Here is a 17,396-nt window from a genome sequence, read left to right on the forward strand (position 1 = left end):
CACATTTAAAACATGTCCTCAGATGATCCTCTCAATTGTGACCAGTTACACAGTAAGAGCATAACAATATGGGGCATATAGAACTGAGCAAGTCTAATACCACATTGTGCAATGACAAGCTGGTAGCTAAAAAAAACAAACATCTAATATCAAGGAGCTGCTCTAACCAGCAGCTTGACATGGACAAAGTTTAATACCCACCTGGGTTTCTTCTTGGGAATAAGCTCTTTGTTACTATTGTTACTGGTCTTGGTCTTCTTGGAGAGCTGTGGAACAGGTGTAGCATCCTGGATTTCATCTACTAGGCCAGCCATGCTTCCTTTCTTCTTATGCTTATCTTTTTTCTTCTCTTTCTTTTCCTTCTCTTTTCTCTTTGGTTTGCTGGCTTGTGGTTGAGACAGGGCAGCCAGCTGCTCATGAACAGCCTTCAACTGTATCAAGAGAAGAGACCAGTCCTCAACAAAGGGTAACAAGGGCTGAACAACTAATTTGCAGCCATTCTGAACCTTCTCTGATCACTGACCTGTTCCTGGAGCTCTGCCAACCTCTGGGCTCTCTCCTCTTCAGAGTCATCTGTGGAAGACTCAGACTCAGAGGATGAGTCACTGGAACTGTCTGAAGATGAGGCGACATGGGCCAAAGGAGGCTGGGGCTTAACAGGGGCAGGATGGTGAAGTGTAGGGGCTGGGGCAGAAACCAGAGGCTTGCTCTCAGGTTCATCTGGCATCTTGGCAAATCGCATCTCAAAGACATCCTACAAAATGAAAAGACACAAACAAATTAACCTAAATGTATGTGTATGTTTGGAGGTATAGACTCAAAACACCACAACTTTTGACTTGAATGCTTTTTTTTTTTTGACCCAGTGTGTGCCTTTCTGTATTGGACTTTCTTGGTCAGATTTGTACTGGCCACTATTATCGAGCCTTGTGTATTTTAACTCTTTTTAATAACTCTGATTGTTTTGTTTGTAGGTGAGTTGTCTATGTGTGCTTTGTTAGACTTTGCCGACTCGCTGCCTTGAATCGGCCCTTGAGGGACAAATATAATAGAATTGAACAGTAAACATTAAGACAGAAATTTGAAGGATATGATAGACTAGTGCGGTGAAAACAAATAGAACAAACCTCTGGTTGAGTAGTTTTATTGTTCAACAAAAACACACAAAAAAATCAAATACATGTTGTTCAGGGTCTGAGTAAATTAAGCTAGACTGAGCATTGAGGCAGCATCCTGGCTCAGTGTTTTTTGTGTGGTACTGTGAATAATCTGTGGAAAATACTAATGCTTTTGCCAACACACAATCTAAAATTGATTTTTCTTTCAAATGTAAACTAAAACAGCACCGGTAATTGGCCAATCTTTTCTTAAAGTGAAGATCAGCTAGTTGCTTTAAGATTAATAAAACTCTAAACGAATTTAATTTTACCAAAGTAACATTGTTTACATGTTAGACTATATTTACCTGTAATTTTCGTGCCATAGCTACCACTTCATGGTCTGGTGGATTATATTTGTAGCAGTTGGAAAACATTAATCGTACATCAGCAGCAAACTCCTGGGGTTCACGGTATTGCCTGTTCTCCAGCTTGGCCTATTAAACACATCAAGGATATTAATTACTTGCCATGCCACAAGTCCACTCTCTTAAATAACTTATGGTACCCTTGATCAACTATGCCTTGTGTCTTCAACACACCTTGATGGTGCTGAGGTCCATGGGATGTTTGATGATATCGTGATAATCGTGTAGTCCCAGTGCATCCACATCGACAGGTTTGTGGAAGGGCCAGGCGTAAGCAGCATGCTTCTTAGACAGCATCTCCCTAACCAGACTAGCACAATATCCCAGCTGATCTTGTGGTTTGGGGCTATGACCTCCACTTGGTGCGCTGAGTCCAATCCCCATGCCTATGTGATGCTGAGAGTCTGGGGCTTCCTTCTTCATCTGTTTCGTAGGTCTGGTACTCTCTCGTCTGGGTAGTGTCTTCCCAGATTTGGACTCTGCTGGCGAAGATTCACTGAGTTGGTCATTTGCTGTGGGCGTTGTAGTGTCTGCTTTCCTTTTCTGGCTCTTTCTTTGCTAGATAGCAGTGAACATAAAGAAAGCACAGACATGGGGCAAAAGGAAAAGGAAATAAACGATTAGAGTGATGCCAGAACATAACCACACCTGTCCCAAAGCATTGTCAAAAATGAGACCACTTGCCCAAGCATATTTCCCTGTGTCAGTCACACTCACTTTGGTCATGGTTATAGGATTCTGCAGCATGGGGGCAGTGCTCTGGATGGATGTTGGGGGAAGGGGTGTCTGAGCAGGGGGAGGCACAGAAGTCATGATGGGAACTTGAGGAGCGCAGTCTGATTGGCCCAGGGAGTAGGGAGCTCCAAGCTGTGGCGCATGGCTAGGTAACGTTGGGGGCACGTGGGCCTGCATCAAAGGCTGGGGAGGTAGTGAAGGCGGGCCCTGCACTGGTCCTCTGGTCTGCGGCGCTGCTGAGAGGTTGGACAGACCGCGAGTTTGAGGAGTCGTGGACGAAGAATCAATGATGGGCCCTGGTTTCAAGTTCAGACCTTGATGAGAGAATATAAATAATTATCCTATCTGACAAAGGACAGCTACAAGAATGTGTGTTGACTAAATATAACAGCATTTAAGGGAAAAAAAAAAAAAAAAAAAAAAAAATCACATACCTCCCTCTCTCCTGCCCCGTCCACGTCCTTTCCCTGTCATGACAACAATCTCAGTTTCATCCTGAGGCATTTCTGTGACCTTTTGGAGGAAAACCTTCTCCAGAGCCTCAGCCATTAAGACTATGTCATCTCCAGGCTGCAGGGGGAGACAAACACTCTTAGTAAAAGTGGAGGCATATCAGAATGTTTGACACTTTATGGTAGTAATGGCTCCAGTGTACAACTATGTTACCTTGTTGTATATGTAGCAGTTGGTAAACATCGTGTTGAAGTCTTGAATACATTCTTGGGCATTCCAGTAGTAACTGTTCTCAAGCCTTTTCTTGATTGTTCCCATGTCCATAGGAATTTTGATTATTGTGTAGTAGTCCTGAAAAGGTTGCATACAAGTATGTCAACAATGCATGTTACACAACAATACAATACATTCTCTACTGGCTTGATTAAGCTAATTTGAAGCTAGCTTTGAAAAAACATTAGAAGTCAAAACATTCCCCATTCTCTTATTGCTTAATTTCTGAAGAAATTGCAATAATTTATTTTATAATTAACCAAGGTAAGTGACTTATTTTGGATTTGAAAACATTCTATAATTCATACTATCTGTAAACATTTCTATCAAAATAAATCTTAATGGTGTCAGTGATATCTTGAAATCAACTGATGTCCTTGCCAACAAAGACATCTCAAATATAAAGATGTATGACAAAGGTGTTTTAAGGGATTCTTTTTCCCCCAATTTACAGTTTTTTGGGGGATCTGAGGATAGAGGGTGTTGTATGCTGTACAAAATGTTGTGTCTGAGTGATGTGATATTGAGTTATATAAATGAAATTGACTCGACTGACTAAGCAGAGCACAACATAATTACAAAGCAAGTTTTTCACACTCTCTCCGCTTAAATTTTTTTTTTTTTTTTTTTTAAATCAATAAGCTTCAAATATTTTCTGGTACAAACAGAGGCATATCAATGAGCAAGCTGAAATTAAAACACTCAACTCAGCCTCAATGAAATAAAAGATACATTCAAATGAATTAATGCTACACTTACGAACAAAAAGGAGCCCTGACATCTTAAACACTGTATGTGCACGTACAGTAAAGGAGAGAGTTGGATGGCAAACAGCAGTAAATGTAAATCAACATACAACAACCATCACAGATGTACAGCTGGAATGTGTAGATGCAGAGAACAATTTGTATGCGATGTCCACTGCGTTTTGAGGCGTGAGGCATCATGCACACAGGGACAAAGCTAGTACTCACAGGCAGGTTAAGTTTGACTGCATCCACTGGTGCATGAAAGGGCCAGGCAAACTGGTGTTTCCACAGGGCCTTCACCACCACCTTGAGCAGATACTGCAGCTGATTGGTCTGGCGCTTCGGCCTGTCGGGATTGATGCACTCTGGGGGTACGGGGTTGCCCGACGACTGGGCCTGCCCCTGGCTGCTGCTGCTGCTGCCCGACATCTGCGCAGTGTCCAGGCCGTCACCCATTCTTACAGGGTTGGGCATGGGCTCGGGCCCCGGAGCGGGAGCTGGAGCTGGAGCAGGGGCAGGGGTAGTGGTGTTGGCAGGACACCAGTTCAGTCTTGGCCCCGGCACAGACTCCACTGACAGAGCACCGCTGATCCCATTGCACTCCTCGCTGGACTCTCTGGAGAGAGAAAAGAGGATACCGTCATTAGCAGGTCTCTAAACAGTCATCCATAAGATTTCACATCATTTTGACAGTAACAAAATCATTAACAATATTTTATTGTAATCATCAACAGTTGCATTGTAGACCTATGATACCTTGCTTGTTGCAAATGCACAGCAAAAGGTAGCACCATAATAGTCATTTACCACTGTTTCCCTGTAGAATGTAGTGCTTTTCTCTTACAGTAGAGCATCAATTGGAGGATATTGTCTATGTTGCTCTAGTGGGTGGACAGTATGGTTAAATATACTCAATTGTCCCAAGTTGAGGAGGAGACCACTGTGTCTACAAACTACATGATAACATTGTGATACCAAGATATTCAGCATATCCTTACACCTCCAAACACAGTCTCAGTTATGTTTAATGGTTCCTGTTTACATTATATCTCCGAGTTCAGTACAAGGCTTCTCAGTAAGAAAAATTTCACACTAGGTCATGACAATGATAGGCTTAATCTTGCATCAATTATCAAACCTAAGAACACAAGACATGTTGAAAATTACAGTTTATGCCATTGCCATAATTTCTGATAGGCTGGCTATCATTTAAATTCTTATTAACGTAAAACTCAAATGCAGTTTTGATCAATTTACCACCATTGTAAATCAGTTAACAAGGTATATCAACTGTAATTAACCATAGTGAAAGTACTTCTGCTTCATGCTACATTACTAACCGACATCTGAGCAGTTTCTCATTTTGGTGGCCATGTAATAAGGGCGCAGATATTTTCCAACTGAAGAGCTTGTTGGATCATGGTCAAACAAGATTTGAAACCTCCTCACCCCATACCTTTCCGACACTGGATTTGGGAGACCCAGAATTCGACAATTTATTTAACAATCCGACCTTAACACCCACTTCGCACACCAAATGGTCAGGTGTGAATTGGTGAAAAAGTAAGCAAACTACTCTCTCAAGCTCTTTTTTATCATTCTTTCACAAAGCTACTTCTGGCTCGTTTCGTCTACAACCGAGAGCAACACTATGAATGCCTTCCAGAGGAGACTGTCTAAAAGTGTGCACCGTTATTTAAATGATTCATCGTGTCTCACCTCTTTCTGTAAGGGTCAGTTTTTACCCTGCTTTTGAGTGTGGCTGTTCAGAGCAGCCATCCTATAAAGGAGTTTTGCTTTCCGACGTGGTCAGACAACACATGATATGAACTACATCTTTTCAAACATTCCCCTTTCCATAAGTGTGGTAATATAGAATGAAGCATCCTGATAAAGAAAATAATGAACCTGGCAGAGTTATCACCTCTCCCTTGTCTGTTTTTTGCCCAGCAAGGAATCAAGGATCTAATGCACATAAGGAGAAAAAATGTTCCTGACTCAATACAATCATGGTAGCAATAGTTGTCATGTAAACAACAACTAGCACTGCAAATGATTATTTAAATTATTAATTATTTACTGTTCATTTAGCTGACTGTTTGGTCAAAATGTTGACCGCATTTGCCCAAAGTCGAGGTGGCATCAGTAAATATCTTGTTTTGTCCGCACCAACAGTCACACCTCAAAATGAAGACAGATAGATACAAGATTTCATTCACTGTACAGCTTTACTTTAAGGCTTAGTTAAGATACAACAGTCTTAGATTATGTTAGTGTCCCCAATTCCCAAAACTTCCTCTCAACTTGATGCACGTTTTAATTAAAAAAAAGAAGAGCTGACAGTATGTGGAACTTTGTGTGCTACTGGGTGCTAGAATGAGAAATTACACTTAAAAGTATAAGGGAGACAACAGAAGACCGGACATGTTTTTCCCTTAATTTTACAGTTTAATCTCTATTTTGAATAAAAACGTAAAAAAATGTACAAGGGTAGCCAAAATATATAAAAAATCATATGTAATTAATTATAACTTCAGATATAAAAGTTGACATCATCTTACTACTGATAATTCATTCAAAAGCTATAAATGTTAAATGACATCCTAAGAGATCTGCATTGTAGTCAGAAGTGCTCAGAGGTTGTTTAGGTTAAGGTTTGGCTCTAGCATGTGTGTGCTTTTCCTGGATCTTTGTCTTCCTATTTTGTCTCAGGACCTGGGAGTGTTTAGGGACGTGGGCGGACAAGGGTGAGGGGTAGGGGGGTTAGCGTCATCTGGCAGCTGAGGGACTGTGTGTTCCACTACGCAGTGCTCAGTCCTACATAATGTCCTCTCCCAGGCAGTCAGGGACATCATATTCAAGATACACACAAAGGCTGTTAAGACAACAATAAGGCCAAATAATAATCTAGAAATAACTGACTAAAAATAGACTAAGGAACAACAAGAATGTTCTGGAAAAAAAAAACTGATCATAAGGTTGTGTATTCAAGTCTCTATTAGACACAAGTTAGTCTTCCAGTCTCACACACTGAAATCCACCCCCACAAAAGGCAGATAAACACACACCACTGTATAGATCTGTGACTAATCACATTCCTGTTGAGTCACTTTCTGAGAGGAGAGAAGCGGTTTGTACACCACATGATCGCTGCCTTGGCCTGCCCAAGGCACTCAAATGCAGTGGAGAATCTGACTAACTGACCAATATGTTAAATGACAACACATGAAAAGAAACAGTACCAGTGTAACACAGATGTTACTTGAAGTGTAGCTTGAGGCAAAAAGACTTGACAAATAAGAGCAAAATAAACAAGCACAAACTGTCTAGGCCCAAGACAATGAGTGTGCACATGGCTAATTTTGCTCAATACAGCAAAACATCAAAGCTGGGTAAGATTGCTGAAAATATACTTTTAATATTTCAAAGACAAAACAAATGTAGGGCTGCAACTACCGATTACTTTCATTATCAAATAGAAAATGAGCTCAGTAGCGCATATACCCCTGCCAAGGTCAGTGTCAAACAAGATACACCAGACTTCAGAGGAAAAAAACTCAAATTCATAGTAAATGATGTGGATCTGCCCTGAAATTTGGCCCACGCCCCATCCCTCCACCAAGTTCTGTGAAAATTGGTTCAGTATTTTTAATATTGCTGACAAACCAACCAACTAACACTAGTGAAAACATAGATTCCTTGGCCGAGGTAACTAATCTGATAATTATTTTCTCACTGATGCTTCAGTATGTGAAATGTTAAAAAGACAGAGAAAATTTTCACAGGCCACAGTAAGATATTCAATTTGCTTGTCTTGTCTGGTTAACAGTCTAAAACCTTAAGATATTTAATTTAGTCATACTGTCATGATGAGGGAATAAAAGCAAATTGTCACACTTGAGAACAGAACATTGGCCAAGAACAGAATGACTGAAACAATTAATCGATTATCAAAGTAGTTTATTCATTTTCTGTCAATCACCTAAAATCAATTGACTAATCACTGCACTCTAAACAACTGACAATAAGTTTGACTAATCTGTTAAGAAAGGTTCTTTGGTCTAAATTGTCTGTTTTTCTTTTTCCAATTTAAGATCGTGATAAAATTGAAATCGTGATTTTATTTTTAAAAAATCGTGATATGATATTTTTGCCATATCGCCCACCCCTAAACCCACATGACCACTGTCATCCATAAGGAAAAAATAAAGTGACTATCTGTACGACAGGTTCAAGAGCAATGCACACAACTTCAGCAAGATTTGCTTAAATGTGGTTAGCTCTAGCTACTGAAGTGTGCCACTGCGATTGATTCCGTTATTTTTGTAAAAATTGTGTTCACTGAGTTATGAACTAATTAAGTAGTGTTTTAATACGCACCATAGAAATTACACATAAAAATTTACTTGAATGTTGCAGGTTCCCTATTTTCGCACTCACTGTAAGTAATTTATTGTGTCAAAACAAGCTGTCATGGGGAAAAGTTACCTCTCTGTCAACTTTAACAGATGCTGTTGCACTAAATTGCACTATACTGTACAGGTGTGCATAAGAGATTGCAATAGACAGCTTCAACAGCTGCTGTTCCCACCAGCCTTCATTGTCAGATTTTTGACAACTGATCACTGGCTGTCAAAGATATGAAAACCCAAAAGCTCTTGCCAACTCACCACACATCACTTGCAGGAATATTTGGCTCCTCATAGCAATTGTAAGTGAACCATGGGATCTAAAGGGACAGTACAGGCACCTAGACTAAGCAGAGCTCAAGAAACACATGGCCTTTAAAACATTGGAAAGCTTCTTGAGTCATCTTCCTTCCTTGAGATGGGTTTGTAGGCATTCTGTAGTAACTGTTTTTGATTTTTTTTTTTTTTTTAAATAATAATGTGACCCAAAGAAAACCTGCATTTCAAAAAAGTGACCTTAACTAACATAATGGAGATAGAGATATTTTGTATAGTGTAAGGCAACACAAAAATAGATGACCTAGTCAAACTAGTATAACAAAGTGTAGTTATCAGGAAGTCTGACAGAAAATAAATTTACATAATCTGCCATCATAGCCAATATGACAGGCTTGCAATCACAGATAAACACTAACATGGTTACCCAGGCGAATACGAGGAAGTTGTGTTTTGGCAAAACTGTTCAGGCTAAGGCTGTGATTGCATAATTCAATGATGATGGTGACAATGCACATCTGCATGTCTTGACCCCTTCACAGCATATAAACATATACCCATGCACAAAATTATTATGACCACTCACAGATTAAGCAAACCAAACCTATTTTTTCTCATAACAATGGAGTATGTCATGGTCTGGGATACATTAGACAATAAATGAACAGTCAGTTCTTGCAATCAACGCACTGGATGCAGGAGAAATAGGCAGGTGTAAAGACCTGAGAAACTCTGACAATGGTCAAATCATTATGGGCAGAGGACTGGGTGGGAGCATCTTTGAAACCGCAAGACTTATATGGTGCTCTGAGACAGCAGGGGTTACATACAAATAGTAGTCTGAGGACAGACAAACCATAAATCGACCCATCACTGATGCAAGAGGGCAAGATAGCCCACTACAAATCATTTCCACAGAAGGGCTACTGTGGAACAAGTTGCAGAAAATTTGAATGTATTTTTATGGTTATTGGAGGATTGTGTCACAAAACAGAGTGGATCACATGTTGTTGCGTATGGGGCTCGGTTTTACTCAGAATTTTTGTATGTTCATTCTAATATTTTGTTCTTCCATGTGTTAAATGTAATTAAATATTACAAAAACCCTTAACGATATAATGCTTTACAGCCTCATATTGTACCATAGAACTATGGTACCATACTGTACTGCAGTTTCTATTTTTCTGGTTACTCAGAATAGACTACCATAGTAAGAGTGTGCCAGTTTCATTTATAAAAATATATGTCAACTACAAAGAGCCTTTTGTTAAAATTAAAATGTGAATGAGAGAGATACTGCTGGGTGTCAAGATAATAATCATATACAAACTTGTAATGCCCAGACATTGCAGAATATAAATTAAAGGACCTCAAAGTCCTCTATTCAGTATCACTACTGAGCTGTCTTGGAATCTTATATGATGTCTCCAGTGGGAAATTGTAATCTTCCAGTTGCAATCCATTATCATTGTATAGCTGTGTACAAAGTCTTAAAGGATGCTGACTTAATGACTCAAGCTGGAGGGAAGATGTTGACTCAAAGCCTAGAGGGGACACAGAAGAACAAGCCTATCTGAGGTAAGACAGCATTTTACCGGCAGGCATAGTCCAGGGGGCACGAGACAGTAACATCTATAGTATTAACAAGGACAAAGTCAAAAAATGGTAGCCACAGTATGATCCTATTCCAGCTGGCCTTCAGTGCTGAGCGGAGCAAATCCCCATCATAAGCACACACACAAATACTGCCAGATTGTCTTCAACAGCTCATTAACATCAGTGACAAGCACACTTACGTTGACAGTCACTGACATTTCAGCACTGCAACAACGACGTGTAAACAAACCTCTGGGAATACAGTGACAGACACAATAAATGAAGCAGCATCAAAGACACCTCTTGTAGGTTTCAGGCTGTAGTAGTAGTATTAGTAGCAGGCATATATCTACAACTTACTCACTGACTTCCCTGCAGTCTATTTTGTGGTGCTACTGATAGTAGTTTGGCCTGCTGCCTTGTGCTCTTCGGTATTCTCTTTCTCATGCATGCACAAAAACACATGACAGCTCAGGTCCAACTCAAAGTTTGAGATCTGCATGTTTATGTTACACATGAAATGATAAGCAAAAAGTTTTCATTAATTTTTCCTACTAAGACAGAGTGACTACCTACCGTCTCAATCCTAATGAAAACAAGTATTGTTATACCTCACTGAAACACAATACAAGTCATCAACAGAGTGAGACGCAACAGGCAGTTGACTTCTTACCATTGCCCTATTTTTGTATGACCACACAACTGTACATTGCATTACTTTGCTAGTGATTTATAAAAGCTGGAGTAAAAAAAACTTTTTCACTAAAACAGTACCCTGCTTGCTTTATTGTTTTCTGTCCAATCTAGTTAATGCAGTTTGCCACAGGCTGTAGGCGCATTATGTTGCAATTTTAATGCACAGATGTCATAAATGTCATTTAGGTCCTTGCATCCAAACACATTCAAGAGCTAAAAGCTCCTTCAGTGCATTTTTGTTTGCATTTTCATGGCATCTCAACAACTATTAAGGATAAAGGAGATTTTAGTCTGACTGATGATTACAATACAGTGGTTTGGTTTGTGATGTCTTGGTCTTTTGCACCTGACTAGACAGAAAAACAACATGAACAAAGTTGAAGTAATGTTTGTTGTTCTTTGTAATTCAACTGACAAAGTAATATTTGGAAAGAGAACCAACATTTTCAGTTTGTCTCTTTTTTTAAGATCATAATTGATTATATAACTGTTATTAAACCAGACATTTATACTAACATGGATTTTTATTACTCATTTCTTCAATTGATTCATCATGTAGTAATGTCAGAAACAGTAATTGCTTCAACAACAGATACACTGTGTAGATAAATCCAAGACAAAAACCAGGCATGATGCCTTTTAGCCAATTAGTGATAATTAGTACTATAAACTTTAAATCCCAGTAGATTACACCCATGGTCCCATTCAAGCTAAAAAAAAAAAAAAAAAAATCACATACATAGATCCCTAATTCCATTAACATTACATTACAATGAAAATAGCAATGCAGGTTTGGATTTGAGAGGGTTTTTGTTTTTTATTTAAAGCTTGAGTAAGCCTGGATGTTGACATCACTTGTGACATCATATTCAACTGGTCTATATGATAAATAAGTATAACCCGGTCTGAATGACCTACTGTTCTGGTGTAAGAGCAATGTTGGCATGTGAGACTAATCAAGTCTGCAGAAGCCCCCTACAGAGGTCAATCAAGAGGTCCACTTCCTGCTGCTGCATGTCCTACATCACTCTCAGATCTGGAATAACAGTTGACCTTTGACCTGGACATACATCACTGCAGACTGCTGTGGAATGTTTTCTGGGGAGGAAGCAGCTCTGGTTACTGGGGTGGGGGATGCACATCTCACACCAGGAAATTTGGTCCTGTGTGCAGCCTCACAGTGAACATCCTACATGGAAGAGGGATACATAATAGCAAAATGTCTGTGTCCCTCATGAAAGCAAACTATTAATCATTCATGTATGTTGGGGGACTGAGGGGGGGGGGTCAATTTCAGGCAAAAATGTAGTCCTGCAGATTCCACTTGAGGCCCTAACTAAGTGTTAAAATGATGGCCTGTTATTGCCTGAAAGCAAAGAAATAAATAATTAATTGGACCACAGTGACAAAGCCAAGAACACTACCCTCTGCCTATTCACCACCTATTCACGCTTTCATAAAACCACCTTCAACCCTACTCCAGGGAGCAGCTCCACCCCAAAGGCTGTCTGCCAATACACCGCAATGTATTGATTACACTGATGCTCTACCTCATTTGTCTCTGTGCATGCATGTTTCTATTTCAGGTTTTTCCGTGAGATTGGTTAGTTGATGAGGAACGTGAGTGTGTTTTTGCTTTAATTCAACTGGGTTCTGGGCTCATTCAGTTGAGATTTAAGAACAGGTCTGACTGTAAAAAAACACTATAAAAAGGAGGACAAAAATAAAAGATAAGCCCTAGAAATGGTTAAAAGATGATTGATTGATCACCATTAGGAACTTGAGCGATCAAGGAAACACAAACTGTCATTGTACAAAGTAGATGCAACTTGATGTGCATCCCTGGGACATCAATTACCAATGTGTTTTCAGATAGCTGCACTAAGACTACATCCAGACTGATACATTTGAGTTTTAAAACGTATCACTTTTGCTATGTTTACGCCTGGTATCCATAGTAGTCAAGAGTTTTCAAGCACCTAAAATGGAGGCTTTTGGAAACGCTGCTGACCGTGTTTTAGTTTGAAAACTCTAGGGTTGCATTTCAGTCTGGACAGGGAGAAACTGAGACCCCTGCAAATGATTCTGTCTGCTGTGTCTGCCTTATACTGGTGTGTTACTTTCGGTAACAGTTTAACCTTGTTATCGATCCAAGCAAAGAAATCTCTTGTCGGACATTAGTAGTATTTACTGTTATTAAGCAACCAGCTGCACAGTAGACAATCTACTTCCTGTTCACACCGGCCCATGCATGCCCAGTGCACCTTAATGGTCGTGTGATATGCCTTTTTCAGGCATGCTAGTGTGAATGGAGATTAATTCTGCTACGGAGCTAAAACGCTTATCTAGAAGGGGTCGTTTTCATTTTCAAATGTATTGTGATGAGGATGCACCACAACAGGAACACTGATGTATAAAGTTGTGTTTTGCTTTGGAGTTGTTGTTAGCCAGTGGCCCTCTAACTTATCGGAGAAGAAAAAAATGGTACAGGTGAAAAATAACGAGAAACTGCACTAAATTAATGAAATCATTCATTTTCTAGGCCGCTGCTGATTCAACATGCCAACTGTTCAAACGATGTAGAATAACTAGTGCTAACGGTGCCAGCTCCAAAAATGATGGGCAATGATCAGAGACACACCCTCAACTATGATCCAGTGGCGTGTGAAGGCCATCTGTTGACTCAAGTGTGTTAAAGTCCTGGGTCTTATGCTCTTCAATAACGCTGGTAAGCTGTCTAGAAATATAATTTATCATATGAAAATGTTCTATCCATTTTGTGAACAATGACAAATCAAGCAGGAGCAGGACTTTTGTGACAGCATTATTTGATACATCTCATAACTAAAATAATAGTTGTAATAAGTAACTGTGTCAATAAAGCTTTAATGACAACAATATATGTATGTATTTTATGAGCTTTCAATGATGTATTATTCATCACTATTGTGTCTGATAATCAGTTATGGTTAAGCTTAAAATGAGCATTTCTTCTACTGAAGTGTTTGCTGACGCCAAGTCCCTTCAAAATCGATTATGTGTCTGCTGACACTAAGTCCCATTCAACTTATAGTGTAATTTTTAACTGTGAAAGAGTCATTAATTTTATCAGTATTAGTATAACAGTATTAAGGTGAGGTACACACTCAGCATAATAAGCTCTCCACATTTCTCAAAATTGTAAAGTGTGGGGCTAAGTATTAAAAAAGTTTTACACCAATACTATTACAAGACACATTGTGTGTAGCAGAGTTAACTATTCTAACTTTGGCTACCTTGTATCATGTGTGATTGGTCAATTGCTACCTTATTCGACTACCTCTGAAACTTTGCTTCAAGAAAAAAAATGTTGCCATGGTTTCTACGGTAACACTCCAACACTTCTTGGCCAGTGCACTGTATTTTTATTCTCGATGGTTCCAAATCCTAGTTTTGGATTCTTACCACGCATGACCTATGCTACTTTAGTGTGTCTCTCGACAAATGTAAGAGAAGTACAAGTAGGTTTTTTGTTTACTTCTGTGTCATGGGTATTTAAACCAGAAATTATAAATCTCACAGGATTCCTTATTAACAATAATTCATTGCAAGGTTACAAACTTAAAGAAGTTTCCCTAGTGCTGATTACAAGCACTTACTGTATGACTCAGTGCGTGAGCACACAAACTGACTCAAAAAGACTAACCATGAGTCAGGCACATTGTAACAGGAAAAGACAAGAATCATGTCAGCTCTTTCAGGTTAATTTCCCAGCTGGTAAGGATAAGGAAGCCAAACCCTACCAGGAATCAGAAGACATTTCTACTACTGCCACACACACAACCCCCTTCTTCCTCTTTAGTCCCCCTTCCCCCACACCCCCTCTCTCACCAGGAGGTAGGTTCATGGCTTCTGGCTGAAATCTGGATAACAATACTATTCTCAACACAACACAGAATACGTACTTCTAAACTGGACTGTTGTGCTGGGCCATGTAAAACTAGGGATAGAGCTAACCACATGATAGTCCTAAGAACCATAACTCCAGGCTGTCTTTAATTTAGTCTTGTACTCAGCTTTTTAACCATGTATTTCAATTGATAATATTTTGTATACATATGATATATACTTTGTAGGAGAGTCTATCTCACCAGATAACATTACCTTTTCACAGAGACTGAATGTGCAATTTTTTCCAGAAGGGCATCCAGTTTTTGAAAATCCAGCAAATCGTTTGACTTGGCGTGCATCTTGTAATCCATTTATGAACTCCACTAAACAGAAACAGAAACCAAAAGACAAAAAAAGGCTCGAAAGAATTACACAGAAGTTTGTTTTTCCTTTTCTCTCATCCAAAACACACGAGAGATTTATTCTTCAGGCTCCAGTATGTGTACTAAAATCCCACAGAACACGGTGAGTAATCCTTAGTGTAGTCCAAGCGGCATTTGAGGGTGGTTGTTCCAGGAAAAAGGCCCCAGCTTGGAAACAGTGGGTCCAGGCGGGGAGAGGAGGCTGTAGAAGCCTTCAGCCAGCAGGCTGTGTTAGCTGTGTGAACCGGTCCTCTCTCTACCCCATCCCCCTCTCAGCAGTACAACGGCCCAGTTGCCACAGGCTCTTCGCTCCATTGTGTGTCCTCTCCAGGGCCTCCCCAACTTAAATAGACACAAGCAGGAAGCAAGCGGTGTACAAGGAAGAGAGAAGAAGGTGAGAGAGAGGAGAAAGCTTCGATAAGATCCAGGAGGAGCACTTTATTCCTGTAGCTCGCTCTCTCACCCTCTCTCTAGGACAGGCAGACCAGCATGCAGTTACTCAACAGTAAAAATGGCTATGCTGCTTCCTCATTCAGCGGCGCCTCAGCCCACACACACCCCTCCCTCTCTCCTACGCGCTTGCTCGTTCCACCCCTCCCCTCTTTCCCCATCAATAGCTTGAGGTTCTTGCTCTCTCCTCTCTCTCTCTGTTACACCTTTAACACCCCACCCCCTTCTTGTCTTTTCCTCAGTCCATTTCATCATGCCCCACCCCCACTCACTCGTTTCCCTTAGAGTGATCTTGTATAAGCCTTCCCCCACAAATTTAAGGGCTCCCTTATCTGCACTCCAACTCTACTCATATACCATTCACATTTCATATTGTGGCAGAATTACTCCAATACAAAATATGCTTTTTATTCTACAAAGTATTGAAGAGAAAACATCTAATATTAGACTAGATCTATAAAACTAACCAGAAACACCAGCAGCTCTAACTCACATCTGAGTTACCAAAGTGACCACTTCATCAAAAAGGGCAAATCTACTGGAAAACCAGACTGTAGCAGCACTGTGATTCAACAAATTCTAAATACTTTTTTTTTCTAAATTCTAAATATTTTTGAAATCTTTTTTGAAACAACTCCTTTTCGTGAAACCCACACCAGGTAAAATAAAATTGGCAGTATGTGGCTATGTGACCCCTAAAACAATTAATCTTGTATATTGTAATCATGAAGTCATGTAAAAATATTAGTCTCTGTAAATTCTTCTAATTAATAAGTGTACTGTGCCACCAACAATTTGCATGAAGGCAGAGACTAGACACTGAAGAGCTCAAGAAAGCAGGTAAATTATAATCTGGATATAATGCAGGGCAGTGTATCGGTCAACAGCTGGGAACATAAGGGAAAACTGAAATGATCACAGAGAGTAACAGAGAGTGTGACAGAAAGAGTTCAAAACAGTGAGACCACCCACTGTGCCTTCCTGTAGCAGAGCAGTCTCCAGTAATTATGTTCATGGCCGTACAGTGACTGCACTGGTGGCAGGAAGTACCAAACTCTTTAAATGAGATGAACTGGGTTATTTCCAACATTAATCTGTGATGCATTACTGGCTAGACAAATTTAACTTTGTATATGACTGTGGCCATATATGTTTAGTTCAGTCAAATCTTATTCAAGAGATATGACTGATACAAAAATTCACCAAAGTAAAAATCAAGTTCTTAGTTGAAGAGGTGAAAACATGTCTGTACCATAATTACCAAATTTCAGAAGTGCTAGTAAATGCTACCTCATAATACATGCCTAATGCATATAAAAAGGGCCAAAAGATGAGAGATCTCTCTGTGTGGTGATGGTAGAATCAAGGAACATATGCAAGTATGGCTGCTAGGCAGAAATCATAATTCCAGATACAATCTCCAGAGACATATGTGACATATAGAGAGTTTCTTTATACATCGGTTATACAACCTACCTGACAATGCTTAACCCTGTTAAAGTAACACTAGACTTTCAACCTCTTGTTCAATACTCAGGAAGAGAGAATATGAGCAAATTATAGGGCAAGTGAGAAGCAACTGTTTAATGGTGAGTGGATTTTACTGACATTTTATGACTTCATATAACTCCTCAAACCATAGAATATTGTTTTTGAGCCTCCACCAGTCTATTAAGCCAATCAACATTATGTGTACTACCAGAGACAAGACAACCACTGACCTCTCACCTCTCAATTAATTTTAAATGTCACATACATGCTAGCAAGCACACACCAATGCAGTTTCAAAATTAGTCAGGTGTCAAAACCCCAAGAGATCAGGAATGTAAAGCACCCATCATGTGCAATGTACACTTGTCAGGTGAGTGGTAATAGACATGCACAATGTCTGTATTCCCAAATGAAACAAACAGCAGCTACTCTGTGCTGCAGCCAGACACTG

The 17,396-nt window shown here is 39.8% G+C and overlaps 1 protein-coding gene across 2 annotated transcripts in view; it reads right to left on the reverse strand.

The window, feature by feature from the left end:
• LOC111226986 (bromodomain-containing protein 4-like) overlaps window positions 1–17,396 on the reverse strand; it is a 30,796-nt gene that overhangs the window by 8,452 nt on the left and 4,948 nt on the right. Inside the window, exons 1-9 of one of the 2 annotated variants that reach the window (XM_022752318.1) lie at window positions 14,856–15,486; window positions 3,961–4,351; window positions 2,927–3,064; window positions 2,695–2,830; window positions 2,243–2,574; window positions 1,700–2,083; window positions 1,466–1,594; window positions 524–754; window positions 202–431 (exon numbers count right to left, since the gene is read on the reverse strand). In XM_022752318.1, the coding sequence (XP_022608039.1) occupies window positions 202–431; window positions 524–754; window positions 1,466–1,594; window positions 1,700–2,083; window positions 2,243–2,574; window positions 2,695–2,830; window positions 2,927–3,064; window positions 3,961–4,351; window positions 14,856–14,953 (2,069 nt within the window). In that variant the 5' untranslated portion in view covers window positions 14,954–15,486. Of the gene's footprint in view, window positions 1–201; window positions 432–523; window positions 755–1,465; window positions 1,595–1,699; window positions 2,084–2,242; window positions 2,575–2,694; window positions 2,831–2,926; window positions 3,065–3,960; window positions 4,352–14,855; window positions 15,487–17,396 lie in introns of those variants that run through there. The other variant, XM_022752320.1, reaches the window with a different exon arrangement.

Source organism: Seriola dumerili, unplaced genomic scaffold (genome assembly GCF_002260705.1).
Source record: "Seriola dumerili isolate Sdu_G_001 unplaced genomic scaffold, Sdu_1.0 BDQW01000169.1, whole genome shotgun sequence".
NCBI lineage: Eukaryota > Metazoa > Chordata > Actinopteri > Carangiformes > Carangidae > Seriola > Seriola dumerili.